This window comes from Dipodomys merriami, unplaced genomic scaffold (assembly GCF_024711535.1).
Source record: "Dipodomys merriami isolate MVZ:Mamm:240054 unplaced genomic scaffold, mDipMer1.0.p SCAF_365, whole genome shotgun sequence".
NCBI lineage: Eukaryota > Metazoa > Chordata > Mammalia > Rodentia > Heteromyidae > Dipodomys > Dipodomys merriami.
The window spans coordinates 419,510-444,063 of record NW_027205215.1 but is presented as its reverse complement, the minus strand read 5'-3'; the positions used below and the strand labels follow the sequence as shown (position 1 = coordinate 444,063).

The following is a 24,554-nucleotide window of genomic DNA, read 5'->3' as shown; positions in this document are numbered from 1 at the left end:
ATTAAACACAGCATCCAAGTGGAGGAGGAATCTGCACGAGGAAGGCAGAAAGCTTTTGGTGATGTAGGCCAGGGGCTGATATCAGAGAAAGCCACTCCACATCAGGACTGTGGCTTCCTTGGCAGGGAGGCCCAAGGAAGGGGAGGAAAGGAGCATCTCCACACTGTTCTGTGAAAGAGTGGGCTGTAGTCCCTTCTGGACCTGGACTGCTTCTCTGTATGTGTCCTTGGAGTCCATTACTTCATCTGAGGTTGCACTGTCTCCTTGTGTCATCTGCCTGTGTGCAGGTTCCTGTGTAGATTGTAAGCAGGAAGTAAATCAAGTACGTGTTTGACAGAACTGCAGCCATACTGGAGATTTGTCTTCTCTCCTGTCTCCCATTGGCTGCCTTTTATGAGGTGTTGGGAATGGAGGGAGGAGGGAGAGCTAAGACCTGGATATGGCCTTGACTCTCTAAGCACCTTCTATAAATAAGCAAGCAGAAACTGTCAGAGCCAGAGCTTTTAATTTTACTTTATTTCATTTTTTTGTGCCAGTCTTGGGGTCTGAATTCAGGGTCTGGGTGCAGTTTCTGAAGGTTTTTCTTTTTGCCAGTCTAGGGCTTGACCTTATGGCCTCGGCGCTGGGCACTGGGCACTGTCTCTGAGCTCTTCTCTCTCTCTCTCTTCTATATTCGGTTGATCTGGTCCTTTTACACCATTCCTATGCTGTCACATTGGTTTTCCAGAAACTTCTTTGTGGGAGAAATTTAATTGACGCAGAAATGGTTGGAAGGACAATTTCAAGCTCTTACGTCTGTGTCCCCATGTCAGTACCCCACTGGGAGACTGTCCTCAGCATTTGTTTCCTCTTTTTAAAAACAAGTACAATATCACACAAATAACAGGAAATCAACTGCCAACATGGAAGGATTGTCTTGCAGAAAGCCAATTTGAATCCTCCAGTATTTTCATCTTGCAAATCACAAAATATAAGTGGGATTAACATATAAGCACAGGTTTCTTTGTAAGATGCAGCTGTATTGCATTTTGTTGTAAAGTTATTATTTTTAAAGACAATAGCTTCTAGTCCTGTGGCTTGAGTAAATATCCCCAGGGAATAATGATTAGTAAATTTATGAGTCTGGTTTAGGCTTCTATATTAAGCTACTTGTTGCTTTATGAATCACCAATTGTATATCAGCGAGATTACATTATCTGAGTACTGAAATAGAGTTATGAATTCCAAGAGGCTTCTGAAAACTGCATTTATCATTGTTCACAGGCTTCAAGGGGTTGAATGACCACCAGATTTACTTTTAAGAAATCATCTAGAAGTATTCACAGATAAAGTCTAAGAGGATTTTATTTAACTTCCCAATGTTGATTTATTACTCTTCTATAAAATTCTTACAAATTTGATATTGGATAGCTTATCCATATATCGTGTATACACATTTGATGTGTTATGTACTGTAATACTCATTTATGTGTAGACTCTGGGGCAGGGGCTCCACATAGCAATAATAGACATTTTACATCCAGTTGCTTTAAGGGATAGCTGTATTTAAAGAAACATAGTGTGATGTGTAGCAGTTAAGTGAGAAGATGAATAATTAAAATTTAGGCAAATTAGTCTCTTAATAGTATATGCTAGAATCTTGGCGCTCAAGAATCATGTGTTTAAGAAATGGAATTAAACTGTACAATGGTGGTTCACACCTATAATCCTGGTTGCACAAGAGGCAACTATCTATAGACATCTATCTACATAGATTTATAGATAGATATACATCTATAGATAGTTGGATAGATTGATATCTACTTTTTTTTCTTTTTGGCTGGTCATAGGGCTTGAACTCAGGGCCTGGGCACTGTCCCTGAGATTCTTTTGCTCAAGGTTATTTATCACTAAGCCACAGTGCCACTTCCAGCTTTTTCTGAGTAGTTTATTGGAGATAAGAGTCAGACTTTTCTGCCTGTGCTGGCTTCCAACGGTGATGCTCAGATCTCAGCCTTCTGAGTAGCTGGGATTACAAGCATGAACCACCAGTGCCTGGTTTTTCCAGATGTTTAGAGTCAGATCTGTGTTCAGATTTGAGCTTCATCACTGCACAACAATGCAAGTTTGGATAATTCCTTACCTTTTGGAGCTTTAGCTTTCTTGATAGCAAAGCTAGTAAATGTGTGTGTCAGTCAGGCCCAGTTGTCTCTTCTCCCTCTGTGCCTTTTTAATAAGATGACATGTCTAGGAATCCATGCTGTATTTTTTTTTTCTTGGAACAGTGGGATTTTGTTTTTGAGTGGCCTTGCATGCATTCATTCACAAGTGCACTCATTCACTCATGCATTCATTCAAGTCTTAGAATATTTTTCCACTCTCACTAAGTAGCTGCATTCAGGTGGTGAAAGGCCATCTTGTGAAAGGAATCTTGCTGGTATTTAGATGGCCTTTGTTAGGTTTCACTTTGCACTCATTCATAATTTAGCACTGGGATAAAAATAAAAACAAAGGCTCTCATGTAACAGTGTGAGAACATGGGTCATGCATGCTGAGCATATAGGTAAGATGGTGGCAGAGTCTTGAAGGTGCTGGGGTAAAGAAGCATCTTCTGGAAGCTTCTGACTCCTTTTAGTAGAACCACAGCTTCGATGTGCAAGGGACTTAATTGCACACATGGAGGGAAACAAGTTTTGGCTTTTCAGAGGTTGTTGTCTAAGCCTTAATTATCGAATCCACATGCTGAAGCTTTTCCTTTTAGCAGCCAGTCAGCCTTCAGACATTGCAGCTTTTCTAGCCTTGAGCAATCACTGCATTAGAACCAGCTCTGCCACTCTCGCCCATTAGGATGCTGTACAATCACGCAGTAACACTGGTTTCTGAAAATAGTCCTCAAGGCTAAGGTTGATTTCAGTGGATTTTGCAGTTATTTGAGCTGCAAGGATAGTTATAATTTTCTGTAGAACTGTATCCACATTAGTTGTGTGTGTGTGTGTGTGTGTGTGTGTGTGTGTGTGTGTGTGTGTGTGTGTGTGTGTAATGATACTAGAGTTTGAACTCAGGGCCTCATACTCCTTGTTTAGCTTTTTCCCACTTGAGCCACACTTTTACCTCTAGCTTTTTTTTCTTTTCTGGTTGATTGGAGATAAGAGTTTCTTGGATTTTTTGCTCCTGTACTGGCTTTGAACTGGGAACCTCAGATCTCATGTCTGGCCTAGCAGTACTTTTACAGTCAATAGATTTCTGATGTTGGTTTTGCTTCCTACTCATTTAGCTTTGGTTGCTCTGTGTGTGTGTGTGTGTGTGTGTGTGTGTGTGTGTGTGTGTGTGTGTGTGTGTGTGTGTGTGTGTGTGTGTGTGTGTGTGTGTGTGTGTGTGTGTGTATTAGACCCTCCCTTCACTTGCCAAATTCATATAAGGCTTTGTTAGTTAAAGTCAGATGTCCTTTTTTTTTTTTTAAAAAATCTATTTTAATATTCTTTCCTTGGGGAAATCTGGACGAAGTGCTTTCCAGTTCTGGGATTATTAATAAGTAAATATGAGTGATACATTGCTAGTGGATTAACTTAAAGCTCAAAGAAGCTTTGTAAGTGGAGAGGGAAATCCTACTTTTACAAAGTTCAGACTTCTTGCAATTGAAATGCATAGGGTTTTTGATATTGGGACATATTAAGGAAGTAATGCCATAATTCTAAGTAAGGAGGATGTGAAGGATTAAATTAGATTGAAACAATAGATGAAACCAACCAAGGTCCTCAGCCCAGAAGTAAAAGATTCAATTACACTTAGAAAAAACCAGAGTCTCTGCCCACAGCTATGCCCCTCCTCCCCCCTGCCTGCCTCCCCCTCTCCTTACCACGCTGCTCTCCTCTGTGTTCCTTCCCTGGCTCTTCCCTACTCACGGACCTTTCTCTGGTCTTCCCTTGCTCAGCCTTCAAAGCCCTCCGCTTGTCCGTGGCTGGTCCCATGCTTTTTTACCCGACTCCCCCTTACCCAGTGCCACTCTAAGTACCAACTAGGGACTGTCTCGCTGGACTAGCCTCCTTTCTTCTCTTTCCAGAGCCCCAATGATTTCTTCTTCAGAGCTTAGAATACACACTTGTTTTTGTTCATTCTTGCCTTGCGCCACAATAATGTGAGTTCTGTTAAAGGAGGTACCAGTCCCAGACACAGTGCCTAGCGTATGTTGTAAGACATAGATTGCCTAAGGGGGAAGTTGTTTACTGGTTTTAATAGCTCCTTCTTGTTTCTTCCTTATTAGATGTGGGAGCTTTTTTCTTTTTTTCTCTACCAAGGGTCATTAGATATTTATAACATCTTTTGTAGGCCATAACAAATGATCAATACAGCCTTGGGCAGCCTATGAGAAGCTGTCTGTCCATTGTGTGCCATGTGATTTTGTTGGTCATCTACAATCTGTAGGCTAGATACTCCCCACCCTGGATGATAGCTTAGCTCTTTGGACTGAGGGATTTGAGGATCCCTGGTCCTATGAACCAAGCCACAGAGTAGAATGACGGAGCTATGCCTGTCTCTGCTGTGTGTTGGTCCGGAGGGCTGTGGGATCCATTCTTGATGTCTGCTTCAAGGATCTATCTGTCTTTACCCATCTTCTCACCTAGAGCTGTTGCTCAGCTATAGATCAAAAAGGCACAAATAAAATAAAAACCTGGCAACTTGGAGGTGTCTGAAGATTAACAGCACCGTGGCTGTTCCTGAGTAATTAAATTTAGTTTTGTGTCATTCTTGGGTGTGTTCTAAATGTCACCGTTTATCTGTTTTAGGTGATCTATTTAAAGAAGACACCGGAAGAAGCCTACCGAGCGCTGCTGTCGGGCTCTAACCCTCCCTACCTTCCGTTCAGGTATGGCTCCTCAGGGGTTTGGCTTAGGCTTGCCACCCAGAGTTCACTGTGTGAGAGTCGGGTTCTGGGGTTTTCTAGCTGTTTTCAGACTGACCATGTGTTATGCTATGTGGGATGAGAAGAGATGGTATAACTCACTGCCCTAGGTCAGGAAGGCCAGGTGCTAGTTTTCAATCATTTTGAAGATTTTCTTGGCTAGCTAGTACGAATAAAAAACTTTTTCCTTTTAGGAGAAGCTGGGAACCTAGAATAAGACCACTTAGGTACCTTCTAGGACCATGGGTTTAGTGGGGACTCTATGTCCCGTGTTCAGGGGGCACATCTGGCTGCCATGTGTTTGCATCACCTACAGAAGCTCTTCAAAAGTCTGGAGTCAATTTAAGCTTAGTTAAAAAGTAGAAGGGAACATGTATCGAGGTAATCACAGCATTAGCCTAGCAGCCCCAGGTTCAGCTCCAGCATGCAAAGCCACACCAAACCAAACCAAACAACACAACTTCCCCAGATACCCCCCGCCCCCCGCCCCTTCCAAGCCCTGAAATAACACCCAGTCATTTGATAAAACTGTGAATGATTGTAGTATTTTTGCCCTTTTGCTGCTTTGTGTGTCCAAACCTATGGGCATGTGTATGGCTTATTGTTATTGTTACTATGGTCACCAGCAAAAGGAAGCGAGAGAAGAGGAGGAGGACGAGGAGGAGGAGGAGGGGGAGGAGGAGGAGGCTTCTTTGCTTGTCTGTCTCCCATTCTTCTGTGTGCAATCATGTAAAGTGTTTCCAGCAAATGTTCACATGAATAAAGTAAAACACAGGAGAGGAATACAGGAGGGGGAGAGTTGGATGTGAGGTGGGGGAGGAGGCCAGGGAATTGACCATACCTAGTGTGTTTGATCTTACCAGGGAGATCCAGGTTAAGATGGTGGTCCCAGATGATAAGCCAATGAGACACTGAAGGGGACAATAAAAAGTAGAAGATTCCATAAAGGAGAATTTTATGGAAGTTTAAAGTTTAAAAAAAAATTCCCTTCCAGTTCTTTTTTTTTTTAATTTAATGTTATTTTATTTGTGAACATACTGTACAGAGGAGTTACAATTACATGGGCAGGATAATGCGTACATTTCTTACCAAGCATTGCAGCCTCCTCCTTTGTTTACCCTTCACATCCCTTCCCAGCCTCCCCCCTCTCCCCCTTCCAGTTCTTTAAATGGCTTCAATAATTTCAAAGTCCTTTGTGAAATATACTTCTATTATGGCAGAAAAGATGATAGTGAAAATATCAGTAGCCCTATCTCAGTTTTTTTTTGGGGAGGGGTGGGGAGGTGTAGTTCTAGAGCTTGAACTCAGGTCCTGGGTGTCGTCCCTGAGCTCTGCCACTTGAGTCATAGCTCTACTTTAGGTTTTTTGGTGGTTAATTAGAGATAAGAGTCTTACAGACTTTCCTGCCCAGGCTGGCTCTGAACTGCAATCCTTAGATCTCAGCCTCCTGAGTAGCTAGGATTACAGACATGAGCCACTGAATGCCTGGCTCCTATCTCAGTTCTATGGGAAGTAGTTACATCTACATCTAGCGAAGAAGAGACAGGAGTTCTGAAGCCTTTGCTCCTCTATTCTGTCAGTAGTACACTTACGAAACCTGGACCCGTTACTTATCCTTTCTGAGCCTCAGGTTCTGCGTCTCTAAAAAGTTTCAAGATTTTCCTAGGATAAACTAGTGTGATGCATACATCCCAGTGCCTGGCATATGATTAAGATTGTGTTTTTCTCCATACAAAATGTTATTGTTATTGTTAATGTGAAGTCAAGATTTTCCATAGTGATTTTGAAAAATAGGCACGAAATTATGTAATTATTTATGGTGGCACAAAATGAGCCACAAAATGGTTAGGTTGAACAAAAATAGAAGAAAGGATATATTTTAATTGCATTAGTCAGATAAACTTTGATCTTTTTTTTCTTTCATTTCTTTATTTCCTTTTATTTATTATTTATTTTTTTGGTACTGGTACTGAGATGTGAACTCAGGGTTTTGTTCTCTTGCTTGACCTTCTTCCTTCTGGCCTGGTGCTCTACCACTTGAGCCACAGCTTCACTTAAAGCTTTTTGCTGGTTAATTGGAGATGGAGTTTTATGGTCTTTTCTGCTCTCTGTGGCTTTGGATGCTCCAAGTATCAGTCTCCTAATTGGCTAGGATTATAGGTGTTTGTCATTGGTACCTGGCTAGATTATACTTTTATATTCAATGTCTGTATTTTTTTTTTTTTTGTTGTTGTTGTTCTGGCTATATTTGCAACCTCTAGTTGAAAATTATTAATTAAGTAATTATTGTTTAAATTTTAAGGAACAAGGGTTTTTGGAGCCATGGTTGGTGTGTGCTCTTCACTAAGATGCCCGCATTCCCATATATACTGCCTATTGTATCTTTCTAATTAAGGGATTTAATGGAGATTTCTAAGTATACATAATGTCATTCCTCAAGATTTATTTATTTAGCAAACATTTATGTGAGCACTTTTTTCATGGGAAGCCTGGCAGATCCTTTGCCTCTAATCCCTTATTGCATTGTATGTATTACAATGTTACATATACAATTAAGCAAATGTCCTCTATTATAATTATTTGTTTGCATGGCTGACTCTTCTCTTGAGGGCTGAGATTGGGTTATTTGCCCATTCAAGTCCCAAGGGAATAAGCACATGCATTTGCTGTTTTTTCTTTTCCTTTTTTTCTCCCCCCCCTCCATTCTAACCACTGCCATAGTCCAATGGATCTAAAGGTAATAGGAAACTTGATATCAAGATATCCAGTATGTATAAAGATACAGATATATAAAGCAATTGCAATTATTTATTAGAGTTAGGTGGTAAGTGTTATGGGATACTAAAGAAGCAGTTTATCTTTGGGCTGGATTTGGAGGTGATATCAAGAGTAGTCCTACCAGGTTGGCACACCTGTCATCCTAGCTACTCAGGAGGCTGGGATTTGAGGGTTGTGGCTTGAAGCCAGCCCTGGCAGGAAAGTCCATGGAACGCTTAACTCCAGTGAACCACCAAAAAAGCTGGAAGTGGAGCTGTGGCTCAAGTGGTAGAGCACTACTAGCCTTGAGCAAAAGATCTCAGGGTCAGTGCCTAGGCCCAATCAAGTTCAAGCTGCTGACACCCTTTCCCCCCCCAACCCCCTTCGCTCGCCAAAGAATAGGCCTCATAGACTGCCTTTCAGGTTTGGGAGGGGGTGCTTTTCATTTATATGGTTTTAGAAAAATAACCGTATGTGAGGTAGGATGGTAAGTAGTAAAATATTTGCAGCATAGGTACCCTATTATAACCAAAGAAGTTGATGTGATTTTTTTTTAATGGGTTCCTTTTCTTTTTGGAGTTATATTTAAACTATGTGTGCGTGTGTTGGGCCTTAACTCAGGGCCTAGGCTTTGTTCCTTTTGTGCTCAAAGGTAGTGCTCTACCACTGGAACTCTACTTCCTGCTTTTCCCGTATCACTGGAGATAAGAGTCGTGGACTTTCATGGCTTAGATGGATTTAAACCTTGACATTCAGATCTCAGCCTCCTGAGTAGCTAGGATTACAGGTGTGAGCCACTGGCACCTGGCTTATATTTAAGAATTTAGAGCTCTAGTTTTCTATTAACATAGAAAAATTCACTAAAAATGAGACAAATTGAATAAAATTTAATAAAAAGCTATACAAATCCTGTAGCTTTGCTATAGATTCTTTGGATACCGGGGTTTGAACTTGCGGGCTTTCTTGGCTGGCTGTTGTTTGTTTTGAGTCACACTTCCAGCACGGCTCTTATTGGAGATGGAGTCTCTTGGACTTTTCTGCACCAGTTGGTTTTTAGAACCATTATCCTCTGATTTCAGTCTCCTGAGTAGTTAGGATTATAGGTTTGAGCCACAGACATCCAGTTGTTGTCTATTCTTGACTACATTAAGAGTAATCAACTCTAGTGACAATTGAATTTCTGGTTTGGTATGATACTCAAGGAGTGTTGTGATATTATTTCTTGTATGTCTTGGGGTGTTCCATTGAATAAGGTATTTGTATCGGAAACTGTACTTTTACTTGTACTAATAGACAGTGTATTTATGCAGAGTGACTTTAGCTGAAAACTAGAAGAAAAGAGGGACTTTTCATCCCTTTTCATTCTTTGAGACCATCCGTCCTCAGTGCTGGCTTGGCAGCTGGCTTCGCAGGCACAAAGGCCTTTCAGTTCTGGGGGCTCTCAGTGGAGCTTGTTGGCAAGCCTGGCATGGATCTTTTGCGGTCCCTCCCTTTAGTATTCTACCAAATTTAGTGTATTTAATTACTGCCTGTTTAAAGTCCCATAGGACCACTGGCCCTCGCTAGAAATCTCTGATTGTTTTCATGGCTGTCAACAGTTTTCAAACCTACATTCTTGAGTGCTCCTAAAACAGTGTTTGTAAAAGTTCAGAGTTTCACAAGATGTTGTAAGTTCCCTTTTCCATTGTGCAACTCTTCTTTGAGATCGTTTTGATGCTTTCTAATTCATTGGATGCCTCCTTCCTTTATTGGTCTTTATGCTTTAGCTCAGTAAGTGTTATAGTATTAGTGATGATTCTTAAATCTGCCCAAACTTAATTTTTTTTAAGCATGCAAAATTAAAGGGGAATAAAACTATGCAGACAACAAATAGCCTCTCAGGGACCGGATGTTTAAGACATATGCATAACATATAGCATGGGAATGACATAGAAGGTATCGGGTTGGGCTGGCATTCCATCCAATAGAATGAAACTGATGGAAGTCAAATGACCTATCTCTAGTTGGTAGGGGTGTTTTTGCTTGCTTGTTTTTTAGTCTCTTCTAGGAGAGGTGCATGGATATAATTCTGTATAGTCATTACTACTATTACTAATACTATTTTAACCTTAGAGAAGAGTGTCTAGCTTTTCCAAGGGAATGTTGCACCCTTGGGAAACCATAAAAATTACTGATGCCTGGTTGGATTCCATGGCTAGAAATTCTGATGTGATTAACTGATTTAAGGTGAAGGCTGGGCGTTGGAGTTTCATTTTTTGGCAGTACTAGGGTGGGCCTCAAGCTTGCTAGGCAAGCACTTTACCACTTGAGCCAGGCCTCCACTTCTTGCGTTTTGGATTTTAAAGAATACCTATTCTAATGTATGCATATCTGGCCAAGGTAGAGAACTGATCTATAAGCTGTTCTGTGGTCTCGGGGAAGTAAGCATAGCATTCTCTATCCTGGAGATTTATCAAGCACATTCCTACAGACATGTGTCCTAATTCACACCTGTGGGGGGAAATTGATTTCTTAGGATCAGAATAATCTGCTGACATTTGTAGAACTTTTTCTGTGCTCTTTCCTGAAGATGGTGGAAATAAGTGACTTATCAGATGGTGGCGTTGTATCTAATGTGAACAGGAATATCCAAGTTTTCTTTCAGAGCAGATGTGGACCCAGACAATCTTCCTTCACGAAGGATCCACAAATGAACGTCTCACTGGTGACCCATTCATAGTATTTGCTTTCAAAAATAGTCACCTACTGTTTGTGTGAAGGGAGGGGTTTGTTGTGTTTTGTGGATGACCTTAGTGATATCCTAGTTGCTGAGCTGTTCAGCAGAGCATTAATGGGAAATCTCAAAAGCAATTCATCTAGATCTCCTGGCATGCCAGAACTTGTAGGTCTTTTAAGAAAGGCTCCAAAGCGTCAACCACTTAGAACTTGGCATGAGGCTGCTTTCTTTCTTCTAAAGCACCGCAGTAAACACATATGGGTTGATGTTAGGTGTCATTGTAATATATATATATATATATATATATATATACACATATGTATATACATATGTATATATATACATACATATGTATATATATATATGTATAATTTCCCATAAAACATCACATATGGGTATGCTCTTCGCTCAAATATGGCATTGTGATTTTTTTTGTTGTTGTTTTTGCCTGTTTGCTTGGCATTTAACTTGGGTAAGATCTTTTTATTATTTTCTTGAGTTTTAAGGATGAACAAATGCAGTCATGGTACTCAGTAGACACTATGTAGAAAATTAAAGGGAAATAAAACTCTGCAGACAACAAATAGCCTTGTGGGCAGGGATGGAAGGGGAAAAGTGGGGAACACGAAGGAAAGGGTGACATTGTCCAAAAAGAAACATACTCATTAGCTGACTTACACAACCATAATCCCTCTGTACAACACCTTTAATAATAATGAAATTGTATTGCAAAATGTGAAGGGACAACTTCGATGCTCTTTTCATTCTTGGTGGCTCTGCTCTTTTCAGTGATCTTTTGGTGGTGGTAGGGGCGGTGTCAATGTGGTCTTGTGGATTTTTCATAAACCTTTCTTTGGTAATGATGGAAGAGAATTCACACAGACTAGTGAGAATGTGTCAGTTTCCTGTACCGGGCTTACCCAGTTCAAGCTGTTAAATCTGTTCTTCTCAGCTGCGGTGTATGTTCTAACATGGGCTACCATGAAAAGCAGACACTTGATCAGATTTTTTTAAGCACTACTTTCCAGGGAACAGAAACAAGTATTAGAATGTCTGTGACCCATTGAGGTTAGGTATAGCTGCTCTGCTTTTTTGTCAACTGGAATAAGACAATGTTGTAATAATTTATGATGCGTGGATTGGATCAGATTACTTTTTTTTTCTGTAAGTACTACATTTATGGATGCAGGTTAGTGGTATCAAAGTTTTGGTGGTATAGTCAGTGCCCAACTTTTTGTATCCTTTATGGTATATTCCTAGTTGCCCTTTCTTTCTTTCTTTTTTTTGGTTGTGGGGCTTGAACTCTAGGTCTGGGTCCCTCAGCTCTTCAGCTCAAGGTTAGTGCTCTACCACCTGAACCACAGCACCACTTCCAGTTTTCTGAATGGTTTATTGGAGATAAGAGTCTCATGGACTTTCCTGCCTGGGCTGGCTTTGAACCATGATCCTCAAATCTCAGCCTCCTGAGTAGCTAGGATTACAGGCGTGAGCCACTGGGGCCCGGCTAACTTCATTTCTTTAGATAAGCAAGATGCTAAGTGTATAGCCTGATGTTATATCTGCAAGGCAGGAGATTCTATGTTTAGTTCTTTGCTTTTGTTAGGTACTGGTCACGAGTGGTTTCGGTCCTGACCCATAAAGACACTTGGTTTTTGTTCTTTCAGGAGTCAGCTTTCTTCTTTCCACAACTGTTATCAAATACAGTTTACTCTAGTAGGTCTAAAAAATATAAGCAAGCAACATTTTCTTTTCCCTGAAGCTGGTACATATATGTAACAGATTGGTTTGGGAACTGGAAGTTGTGATATATGCTGGACAATGTTGTAAATTATTTGAGGGCGATAGTCCAGGTCCCAAGTATTATATAACCAAGTCTAAGCCTGAACTGTCTAGTATATGCTATGGAGCACTTGAAGTCAGCAAATCTAGTGAGATAAATTTTAGGTTATATATACACATTGGACCGCAAGGTTTAGGACAAAAGATAAGTATAAAATCTTTGTAATTGTTGGATATGTGCTAAAATGGTAATCTTCTGGCGATACTAGATTAAACATACATAGTATTAAAATGTATTTTTATTTATGGTTATGAGAAAACTAATTATATATGGCTATTTTGTGGCAAGCATCCTATTACCTTAGGAAAGCAATGATCTAGATTATTGTATGCTATTAATCATAGTTTAGTGTTAGAGTTCTTAAAATATCTATCTTTTTGTATTGAAACATCAGTAGCTGAAGTTGGTCAATAGTGACTGGGTGTTCAGGCAAGTCTAAATGAACCTGGTGATGATGATTTATTTATTCATTCATCCACTCATTCAGCAACCTCTCCAACACAGCAATGTGTCCAACATGGCACTGTTCTCTGGGCACACACAAAGGCCACATCTCCTTTCTTAAGCTCACAATCTGGTTGTGGGAAGGGGGCTCAGTTCTGTGTTTACATGACTTCTTAGGTGACCTTTGAGATCTTTTCCAACCGGTTTCTCTCCACATCTTTGTACATCTTCAACTCCAGAGAATTTTTTTTTTGGCCAGTCCTGGGGCTTGAACTCAGGGCCTGGGCACTGTCTTTGAGCTTCTTTTACTCAAGGCTAGCACTCTACCACTTGAGCCACAGCACCACTTCCAGCATTTTCTTACTAGTTTATTGGAGATAAGAGTCTCCTGGACTTTCCTGCCTGGGTTGGCTTCGAACTGTTATCCTTAGATTTCAGCCTTCTGAGTAGCTAGGATTATAGGTGCCCAGCCAGAGAATTTTTATCAAGAGAACTTTTGCAGAGAATCATGGGACTCCAGACATGTAGATCACAGTCATTCCAAATATTTGCTAGGTTCATCTGATTCTTTAGTGTGGTCTCTGCATTATAGGTACTGTGCTTCTTCTCCATTCTTCATTCTGAGCAACGTCATGGCCACAATTCTTCCCTTACTGTTTATTGTAAATATGCCTTTTTGTCTCTGGTTTCATTTCCTCATCACTCACATTTATAAGGCTGCTTCTCCATTCTGTGTGGTTTCTTAGTTTCTTAGGTTATAAGCAGTGGTGTGATGGCAAGCCAGCTTTATAAGTATGAAGTATTTGCTTGTTCTTGGGGTGTAAACACTGCTGTCAATTGTTGACTTAAGCTCTTTGAATATTTAGTAATCTGTTCTTGAGAGCTTCTACAAGACAACTCTACTCTTTTAGTTATCTAATTGTTGTTGGTGATTGTAGTTTTCTTTTCTATGAAAGGATACAAAAACAAAATAAAAGGTCAATTATTCTATTTTAATTATTTGTTCATTCAGTTTTTATTCAATAACTATATATATATATATATGTATAAAAACTATATAGAGGGCTGGGAAATTGGCTCAGTGGTAGAGTGCTTGCCTCGCATGCATGAGGCCCTGGGTTCGATTCCTCAGCACTACATAAGCAGAAAAAAAGCTGGAAGTGGCGCTGTGGCTCAAGTGATAGAGTGCTAGCCTTGAGCTGAAGAGCTGAGGGACAGTGCCCAGGCCCAGAGTTCAGACCCCACGACCGTACCCCCCCCACAAAAAACTATATAGATAGTGACTTCTTCCCAAGATGATATATCTAACGTGGAGTTTTATCACCAGTTGGTAGTCACTTTATGGTCCAACTGCCTGTGATGCCAAAAGTTAAGTATAGAAAGACAGAGTTGCTGAGGTGGATGAAGTTTTGATGGTCGAGCATGAGGCTGTGCTGTATGGAAATGTCTCTAGACAGCTATGGGCTATCATATTACCTTTCTGCACTGGGGGTTAGAGATGTATGATTTATTCTTCAGCAGAGATGTATGGCTAGAAACTTTGAGTGTTTAGAGATCTACCTTATCTCATGAATGCAGTTCTATTTTGTTTTTTGCTTTCTGGTGGTACTGGGGTTTGAACTCATGGCCTCTTGCTTACTAGGCTGGTACTCTACCATTTGAGCCACATGTCTTTCTAGCCCTGTTTAATCTCTGGTTATTTTTGAGAGAAGATCTTGTGTCTCTCCCGGGCATGTGCCTGAGCTGAGTTCTGCTTACTTTTGGGCTTCTCGTGGTTGGGATTACAGGCAGGTACCATCACATCTGGCTTCTTTTCATACAGTTGGAGTCTGACATTTTTCTGCTGGGACTGGCTGGGAACTTGGATCCTCCCAATCTCTGGCTCCCAGGTAGCTTGGCACCATTGGGCTCAGCTATGAGTTGAGGGGTGGGGTGGTGAGGGCTTTTCTTCCCATGGTGGCCTTAAAGTGAGATTCTCAGTCTTCCAAGTAGCCAGGATTAAAGGCATGAGCCACAGTGCTTAGCTGTGCCTTTGCCAGTTCACAGATTAATGGTATACTCCACACAGTCAAATTATCATGGCAGATGGGGATAAGAGCTGTAGTTTATCCAGGCAGCAAGAGGTCTGTACGCTTCTTCCCTCTTTTAGGACGGAGTTGCCTCTCAATTCGTGTTGGGATGAATCATGAAGGAAATCATGAAACATCAATATGTTCAATCATAAAATCATGCTTTCATGATTGAACATATGAATAGAAGAATAAACCACTAAACAATTTGGAGCGGTAATTGTAAAAACTGTTATAATGATTGATATCATAAAAGTTCTTTGTAACTCTGTGTAACTATGTATGTGCATGTGTGCATGCATGTGTGTGTGTGTGTGTGTGTGTGTGTGTGTGTGTGTGTGTGTGTGTGTGTACTGGGACTTGAATTTAGGGCCTAGATGCTGTCCCTAAGTTTTTTTTTTTTTTGCTTAAGGATGGTGCTCTACCACTTGAACCACAGCTCCACTTTCAGCTTTTTTTGGGTTAAAAGTCTCATGGGCGTTTCCTACTTGGGCTGGTTTTGAACTGTGATCCTCAGATCTCAGCCTCCTGAGTAGCTAGGATTACAAGCCTGAGCCACCAGCTGCCCAGCTTCTGTGTAGCCTTTCTAAAATACCTAAGTTTAGCCAGTGAGTTTGATATCATATGAAAAATGACCTTGAACATCATTGCTCTTAGCTTTGTCCATTTAATACTCTGCTAGAGAGACTAGAAGGAAATGATCATAAAACAGCAGAAGGGATTTGGGGTTCATGCAAAACAAACAAACAAAAGGAGATATTAGGCTACCTGAGTTATAATCATAAGATATTGTAGAAAGATTTCTGGGTGAGATCCCAGATTCTTTAACTTAACCATGTCTTCACAGATATTTATTGCGTATTTTGTGCCAGGTAGGAAGGAGACATTGATGGGTGTTAAAGGCTTTGCTCCTGCCATCGTCCGTGGTCTCTAGATCCGGGCAGAACATCCAAATAAGCACACTCGGATGGAATTTCAAACTGTAGTTAAGACCAAAGAGGAGGGAAAAAGTTTGGAGACCTGATCTAGCCAGGGTGAGACTGGAGATAGATTCTCCAGAGATTCCTGATCTCTGAGATGAGGAGGAGGAGGGATGGAGAGATGGAGTGGGAGAAGGCGGGTGAGCCTCAGGAAGGCAACCTGAGCAAAGGTGGGTAGGAAGAATGTGAGTTCACAGACTCAGGTTTTGTGACCTGAGGGGCTAAGTGAAGGCTATAGGGCTCCCAGAATGAGGAAAGGAGGAATAAGGAAGCCAGGGCCAGTACTAAGGCTAGAACTCAGCACCTGGGTGCTGTCTCTTAGTTTTTCATCCAAGGCTGGCACTCAACCATTTGAGCCATTCTTTCACTTGTGGTTTTTGCTAGTTAATTGGAGAGATGTCTCCACGTGGGCTGATTTTGAATCTCCATCTTTGAGTAGCTGGGATTACACAGGTGAGCCACCAGTGCCTGGTTGTGTTGAAGTTTTTAACTTCATCTTGAGAGCAATGGGAGATCAATGCCAGAGTTCCTTTTTTGTTTTTTGTTTTTCCTCTCCCAAATATCTCTCTGGCTGCAATGGAGAAAACTTATTAGAAAGAGTATGGATGGATGTAGAAAGGTGTTCCACCAAAAAGCCAAAAGTGGACCTCTGGCTCAAGTGATAGAGCACTACCTTGAGCAGAAAAGCTCAGGGACAGTGCCCAGGCTCTTAAGTTCAAACCCCAGGACTAGTGTGTGTGTGTGTGTGTGTGTGTGTGTGTGTGTGTGTGTGTGTGTGTGTGTGTGTGTGTGTGTGTGTGTGTGTGTGTGTGTGTGTGTGTGTGTGTGTGTGTGTGTGCGTGCGTGCACTTTCATATACACCTATATAATATATACATACATATATTCATTTCTTCTTCAAAATGACATTTTCAGGCCTGCTACTAGCCCTTGGGGACCTTTTGGGGTATAGGATTGAAATCAGGGCCTTGTGTACACCAGGCAAGCACTGTGCCCCTGATCTACACTCCCAGCTCCTGTTATGTATTCATTTAAAAACACATATCGGGGTATTAGAAATTGCCTTTATATCTTGAGAACTTTAAATAAAATGCGCTTGACTTTGTTTGCTGCTAATCTTATGCCTTTAAAGACATAATGAGAATATGTGCCATGGCCTTTATCAGACTAGATCTGTGGTACAAGGATTTTGAGCTCTTGTTTTAAAGAGACAGGTACCTGCAATGGCATAGGTATTTATGTAAACGAGCGTTTCATCGTGGGTCTCTGCTTTTCCTGGTTATAATCCTTAAAATTTGCTTCTTTGAGTATGGCTTACATCTTTACAAGATACTTGAAAAAGGACTTGTTGTGTTTTCTCTGGCTATGAGTTCACAAAGTGCTGAAAATGATAATGAAAACATTGACATTCCCCGTGAAGCCAGGCTTCAGTACCTGAAATCAGTCCTCCTGTTTACGTAGGTTAGCTTTCAGGTTTCCGGACTTGGGCCACATTGCTGTTGAACTGTTGTGCTAACTCAACTGTTTTTCCTTTAGCCTCTCCTCTCAGGATTCTGAAACTCAGCGGTGATGAACTTGAACTTTAATTCTTGGCTTCATAGCCCCAGGTTCAAGTTGCCTCGGATGGGTTGAGATATAAAACTTGATTTTATGTTAATTATGTGTGGCAGCTCTTTAAAGGTTGTGTTCACTCTGTGGAACATCTTTTGGGCTCTTTCCCAGAGGGTGCCCTTGGGCCAACCTTATTTGGGGCATCTGACTTTGTCAGGACAGGTGCCTGACAGCTCTGTTTCTCGGGTCAGCGATGGGGCCTGGCAGAGGGGCGGGGGGACTGGAGGTCAAGTTTCCTGCCTTGGACACCTTGGAACAGGGCTAGTGTAAAGTTCCAGTGCCAGTTTTTGCTTAACTGATCTGAACTTGATACTTCAGTTTTATGTTGCCTAAAGCAGGTCTTCTAAGTGGCTCTAAAAATGTTAAGTATAAAGCCCCTATTTTTGCTACTATAGGTTCCTACTTATTTTTTCCTTTTCTCTCTCTCTCTCTCTCTCTCTCTCTCTCTCTCTCTCTCTCGTTTATTTTTTAAATTTTATTTTTGCTCCCATTCATTCTGAAAACACTTCCTGGTGCATTAGAAGTGTTCATGATCTCAGTAACTCTAAGATGATTATTGAAAAGCATGACCGAATTTTATTTTTTTGTTTGTTTTGGTAGGTGAGAAAGAACTAGTTAATGCATGAACACAGTTGCTAGATTCCCGTATCTTTCCATACTTGTATATTGACCGTGTTCTTGCCAAGATGCTTGTAATGGTGAATGCTTTATTTAATGAAACAGCCCAGTTCACTGTTTGTAAGAGTAGTCCTTAACAGTTCAGTGTCCTATATGGAAGACTTGTCTTTTCTCGTTTCTTTTTTTCATGTAATCTGTCAACAGTCCAATGGAATTTATTATTTATCATTGATTTCATGTCATAGGTGAGGAAACCACCTATGAGAGGTGAATTAACTGCTCAAATTCATACCCTGTACCTTGCAGAGAGCAATTTAAACCAAGGCAGTCTGATTCTAGAACTCAAGCTATAGAATCTGCCTTCTTGTTCGTTCTGCCTGTTAGATTCAAAGCAATTTCAGAGGTGCTTCTGTTTCCAGGCAGAACTAGTTAGTAGGTTCTGGTGGGTTGCCTGAGTTTCCCACGTCAACTAGCTGTGAAGCCAAGCAAGCTTGTCTCTGACTGACCCTGTGTTTAGCATCTGAACATTCTGAATGCAGGCTCTTAATGCTGTTTATTTATATTTCTAGGGATGCTTCCTTTGGAAATTGCACTTACAATCTCACCATCCTCGACTGCTTGCAAGGTATCAGAAAGGTAATCACAATTCTTCTTGCTGCCGTTGGCTACGTAAGTTAGGAAAGGATTGATCTCAACATTATTGTTGTTGGAAAGTAGAGAGGGTGTTAGTAACCCAAAGCTTCTTAACTTCCTGAAGTAGACTTGGTTTATAAAGTACAATTGGCCTATCAGTTTCTATAGGGTCTTCAGCCAGAGGTACCATCACCTTCCAATGGAAGATCATGTGGAAAACACCAACTGCAACAAATCTGCATCTATCTATACTGACCCTATGCAGGTACCCCTCCCCCAGCACCCTATCATTAATTCCCTAGACAGTATAGTATAACAGCTATTTACGTACATCATCTTTCCATCATATTAGGTATTATGAGTAAGTATTCTCACGATGATGTAAAGTACATGGGAAGATGTGTGTGGGTTATATACAAGCACTACATCACAGATCTTGGTATCTGTGGAAGGTTCTGGAATTGTCTCCCCCTCTCCCTTCCCACTCTCAGCAAGGGAGGAACAACTATACAGACAACAGGGCAAGTTGGGAAGAGGGAGTGGGAGAGACCGCCCTTTTCATTTCAGCTGTTTGTGTTCTTGGACCTGCTGTGTCCGTCATCCACTTAGCTTCATTATCAGGCTGGATCTTGGTGTGGGAGAGACAGGAAATTAGCTCAGCTACTGGTCTCTGCTGGATTCCACCCGAAACAGACTGAATCATAAACTCTGGAGGTGGAGGGCTGTAGCCCTGTGTGTGAACAGTCTTGCCAGGTGATCTGATGCACAGTAACATTAGTTAGGCCTCTTTGGTTATTTTGGATAGGAAATGGAAAGGTTAACCTGAAAGATTTTTTGGAACATACTTAATTTACAAGCTGGGAAGTCATCCAAACTAAATTGGAATTCTCATGAGGGTTCAGAGTCTACCATTTCACCGTGAACACACAGCCAGTAACTGTTATTGTTTTTTTTAAAAAGATGTTATATGACCCACTGCATTGGTAATTACACTGATTTAGTATCGGCAATGATTCTAGCTCGAATTTCTTTTCTTTGGTGTGATACAGAACCTAATTTGCTCTGTTTTGAGAAAATGAGTATGATAAATATGCGGTGCCTTTTTGATTTTGATATTTCATATGAAAAGTTTTTTTTAAGTCTCTAAGATCTCCAAAGAATTTAAAAGTATTTTTCCTTCCCAAAAAAGTATGGAAATATTTTAGCTCACTCCCCCAAACAAGAATATACTTCCAGTAATAACAGTTAAGAGCTTTTATGAGGAGGTTATTCAACATATAGCTCATAATTATAGCATTTAGATGACATGCCTGAGGGGAAAAAGTAATTTATTTATTGTTACTGTTATTATTACTATAGTGTTGCTTTTCCTTCTATCTGACATATGCTATTTTTATTATAACACTTAGGAAACTGAGCATGAGTTCCCACTGGAATTATCTCTGCCTATTATTTTGGTAACTGGTCACTTGGTATAAAAATTTATGACATCTTTCCTGTTGTACAGGAAAAGTGTGACTCTATTCATGAATACAGTTTCTCTAAACTTATTTCATCCAATGTTGGGGTCTACTCAAATGCTCATGAGGTTTTATCAGATGAGGATCTGATTGGTTGTTGTATGCAACCGAGATGCATTGGCTGTTTTTGTGACAATGAGTTTGCTTCTGACAACTTATGGAACCTGGCCACATATTAGCCTTCTAAGGGAAAATAATTTTCTGACTTTGATGCCATGATGTTGGCACAGGCATAGTTGGTGTGTCACGTGCGCATGCGCAGACATCCATAACACAGCTTAAAAATAAACAGAAAAGAAGGGAAGTGGGTGGCTCAGGGTCTCTTTTTTTTCTTTCTGTCTTTTCCGGGGTGCTTGTATATGGATGGCCTGAGTTCTTTCATTTTCTAATGAATTCTAGATAGAATGAGTGAATTTTTTTTAAAACAACTTAGTGTGGAAAAAAAAAAGGAAACTAATTCACATTCTGCTTTTAGGGGTTACAGCATGGATTTTTTGACTTTGAGACATTTGATGTGGATGAATATGAACATTATGAGGTTGGTGCATTTACAGTTTTTGCCACACTTAATGACATATTGGTTAACTCTTTTGCTATTTAACACTCGGGTATTAGCATTCATGAGGGTTATTGACTTGTTAGTTTCTGTATTTGAACCAGAATTCACTAAAATGTTAATTTGGAAAAATGCCTTATCTCTTGACTGTCTCTTATCAACCCTATTTTTTTTTGTTTTGTTTTTATTTTGGTATCCATCCTGGGGCTTGGACTCAGGGTCTGGACAGACCCTATTCCTTCCTTGAGCTTTTATGTTCAAGGCTAGTGCTCTACCACTTGAGCCACAGATCTACTTTCTGGGTTTGTGATAATTAATTGGAGAAAAGAATCTCACAGACTTTCTTGCCTTGGCTGGCTTCAAACCCTGATCCTCGCATCTCAGCCACCTGATTAGCTGGGATTACCCACGTGAGCCACCAGGGCCAGCTTCTCTTACCAAATCTTTATTGACAGCCACTTTATACTTTTAGTTTAGAAGAAAAAATAACTCCCATAGAGTGATAGTTTGGCATGGTTCAGTAGTGAATTGTTAATTACTTTCATTTTATTTTTGGCAATACTGGAGTTGGAGCTCAGGGCCTCCTGCTTGGTAGGCAAATCCTCTACCGCTTGAACCATACCCTCAACCCTTTTAGGCTTTAGTTATAGGTATGGATAGAGTTGCATTTTTGCCTGGCCTGGCTTTGAACCTCTTGATTGCTGCTTCCTGAGTAGCTGAATTTGCAGACATGAGCCAGCATACCCATGCCTTTTAGTTTAAAAGTCATATTTTCCATCAATCAAAACTTCATGTGTGCCTTTTAATACTTTTGACTGTATACATTTTATTTTGAAATATGGTTGAATTTCGAAGAGTTGACTGAATCCCCCCCTTCCACCTCCCCTGGAATTAGGAAGCTTTCCAATAATGTTTCGTTTGCTCAGAGATGTGAGGGAGCGGTTAGGCAATGTCTACCTTTAACTTCATTTCTTCATCGGTAGGGTTGGAAACTCGGCTTTGATCGCTCCATACCATCATATCTGTACATTCTTGCGCTTCATTCTGTAGAAATAATTAAGCCTCCCTATTGCCACGAGCCCCTCCCCACCCCAGCGCTTCTCAAATTCTTGTCTATGTGGCAATTCTCACAGACCTCGGTCACACTGCTGGGGGAATGTTTTGCTCCTGGGATATGCCCACAGTACCCAGCACATCAGTGCCATCTTCACCCAAGACATGCCTTTGGCAAAAGAGTAGTGCTGCTCTAGAAAGTGACTTTGAAACGGACTTTTCAGACCCTCGATCCAAACTCCAGGAATCCGCCCCCCCACACACACATAGGCATGGCCACGCCCATATGCCAAGCAAGACCTGGTGAAGGGCAGAGAAAGGAGATTCATTACCTGGCATCTACAGGAAGACAGCGCTTCAGCATGTCTTCAGCCGTCGTCAGGGGGCGTAGACATTTGTCTTAGGTTAAACAGGGAGAAGTGGGGGGGGCATGGGGTGAGAAAAAGCACACCCAGTCAAAACAGTCCCACATCCTAAGCAGGTGTAGAGTTGGGTAGAGGTGCCCTGGAGTGGTGGGCTGGACTCCCCATTGTCTTCAGGATTGGTCAGGTGGAGCCTTGTTACAGTTAGAGTCACCGCCACCTGACAGGTGGTCTGGTCCTCCCTGGGTTCCAAGATGGCGGCAAAGTGATTGTAAGAGAGGTTGGCTCAGGACAAAGGACATAGACACAACATGGAGAAGCAGGACACCCAGCCTGTATCCCATCCCTACTTGATTCCCAGGCCCAGGCAAAAGCAGCTTTCAAGTTGCCTCCTATACTTCCACCTCCCTGTAGCCACAGTACAGAACAACTTATCAGGAAACGGTTTGTGAGCAAACATTGACCCATTCTGAATGCCTGGTGTGGCTCTTTCCCGACTCTTGGGCATCAAGTGTCCCCATCATCATCATCATTATCATTATCATCATCATTATCATCCCATCACATTATGTTTTAAATTTTAAGCCATCCCCTATTTGAAGTCCTTCTCAGCCTCCTCACTGACTGAATGGAAACGTAGACTTCTTACTTGCCTGTTTCCATTCCCTCTTCACCCCTGAGTCATGTAGTTTCCAAGATGGCGGCACTGCTGCCTGCTGCGGAGCCTGGGGGCAAGCTCGTACTTCCTCCTTCTGCCCCCAGTCCTTTCCACCCACTCTGTGCTATGGCTTACTATTAAGCACCTATCTGGAAGGTCATCTCATGCAATGTTGCGTGACACTGTTTGCATGACTGTGTTTTCTGTGTTCTACATGGGGACTCCAGGGCAGGAGCTATGCCCAACTTGTCTTCATACGAATAAGTAACTGGGTAGCATAGCTCACTCACTGAGGGAGGTCTTTCAATGCTTCTGGCATGAACTAATGAATGATTGTACAATCGCAAGTGACTAAGACTTGTTCAGAATCTGTTCTCATTTTGCAGGAGCCTCTGGGGAACAAATTTATTATGATTAGACATCGTCTTGAAATGATGGTGCTTTCTCTCATCACTAGCTAATCTAGGCTGTAAGAGTAACTAAGAAGAAAAACCCAGCTGGGTGCTGGTGGCTCATGCCTAGAATCCTAGCTACTCAGGAGGCTGAGTTTCTTGGAGGATCGTAGCTTGAAGCCAGCCTAGGCTGGAAAGTTCATGAGGCTCTTATCTTCAATTAATCATCTAAAGGCCAGAAGTGGAATTGTGGCTTAAGTGGTAGAGCACTAGTCATGATCACAAATGCTCAGGGACAGGGGCCAGGCACTGAATTCAAGTGCCAAGACCAGCATAAAACCCAAACCAAATCCACTTATTTGCAACATAGATAGTTTTTGTAATCTAAGGCCAGGTCTGTGTGTCAATGGAGTGTACTGGGTTAATGAGAGCAATCTCCAGGTTGATGATGTGTCCTTGATTGTGTAGCTAAATTGGCATACTGACCTTTTCGGGCAGACTACTGATTTTGTCCCTTAGCACATACCTTGAAAACCAGTAAAGTTTGTTAGGTCTCTCATCCCAAGAAATCTCATTGTCAATCGGTGTCGTTGGACACCTACAGAATGACGTGTCAGGGTTTTGCTTTGGATTGAATTGTGCAGGGCAAATGGAAGTTTGTAGGACTTCCATTTGTGGAATGTCATCCGGGCACTGCTGGCTCCACTGGCTTCTTATGGGCCTGGGCTGTGACCTGGAAAACATGGAACCTGCTTCCACTGGGATTGTGGTTTCCCGCTGCAGTTCCTGGGCAGTGGCAGGCCCCCAGATTGCAGGCAGGTTCTACCGTGTTCACAGGCCTGTGCCTTCCACCGTGACTCGACTGGGAGAACTATTAGAAGCATTCCCCTGGAGCCATTTGGCAGTTCTGGTCTCACCTCTCCAAGGCCATGTGTTTCTTCGTGGTCCCTTCAGTTGTTTGCACATCTGCTAATCAGTGGCACCCATGGCTAGTTAAAGATCATGTTGGTTGTGTTGATAAAATATTTTGAGGTCTACCTTGTCCCAAGCAATTCCTCATGTTTTTCCCCCCCTCTATTTTTAATTATCGTGTGGTCCCTGTTTATTCTTTCACCTCCAGACTTCTTGCAAGAAGAGCAGTGTCAAGAACTAATTCCGCTCTGACCTCCACCATGACAGTTCTACTAGAACTTCTCTTGCCAACACAACAACTTCTCTCGCCAATTCAGGCCACCTCCTGAATTCTTGTGCAGCCATTCTCTAGTCCTGGAAACCTGAGAACTTTCTCTAACTTTGTAAGGTGTTATGGCTTGCATTTTTCTTCCTCTCCCTCTCTGGCCATCTTTCTCCAGCTACGTGGCCAGTCCTGTCTCTCCCTGCCCCTCCCCTGATACTCGGCTGTTCTTTTCTTCTTTTTTTGCCTGCCCTGGGGCATGAACTCTGTGGCCTGGGCACTGTTCCTGAGC

The 24,554-nt window shown here is 41.6% G+C and overlaps 1 protein-coding gene across 3 annotated transcripts in view; it reads left to right on the top strand.

The window, feature by feature from the left end:
* LOC138804446 (dual specificity protein phosphatase CDC14A-like) overlaps positions 1–24,554 on the top strand; it is a 151,370-nt gene that overhangs the window by 53,418 nt on the left and 73,398 nt on the right. For all 3 annotated transcript variants that reach the window (XM_069988704.1, XM_069988705.1, XM_069988703.1), the window contains exons 5-7: positions 4,764–4,843; positions 18,484–18,550; positions 20,543–20,605. In XM_069988704.1, the coding sequence (XP_069844805.1) occupies positions 4,764–4,843; positions 18,484–18,550; positions 20,543–20,605 (210 nt within the window). The remainder of the gene's footprint in view (positions 1–4,763; positions 4,844–18,483; positions 18,551–20,542; positions 20,606–24,554) is intronic.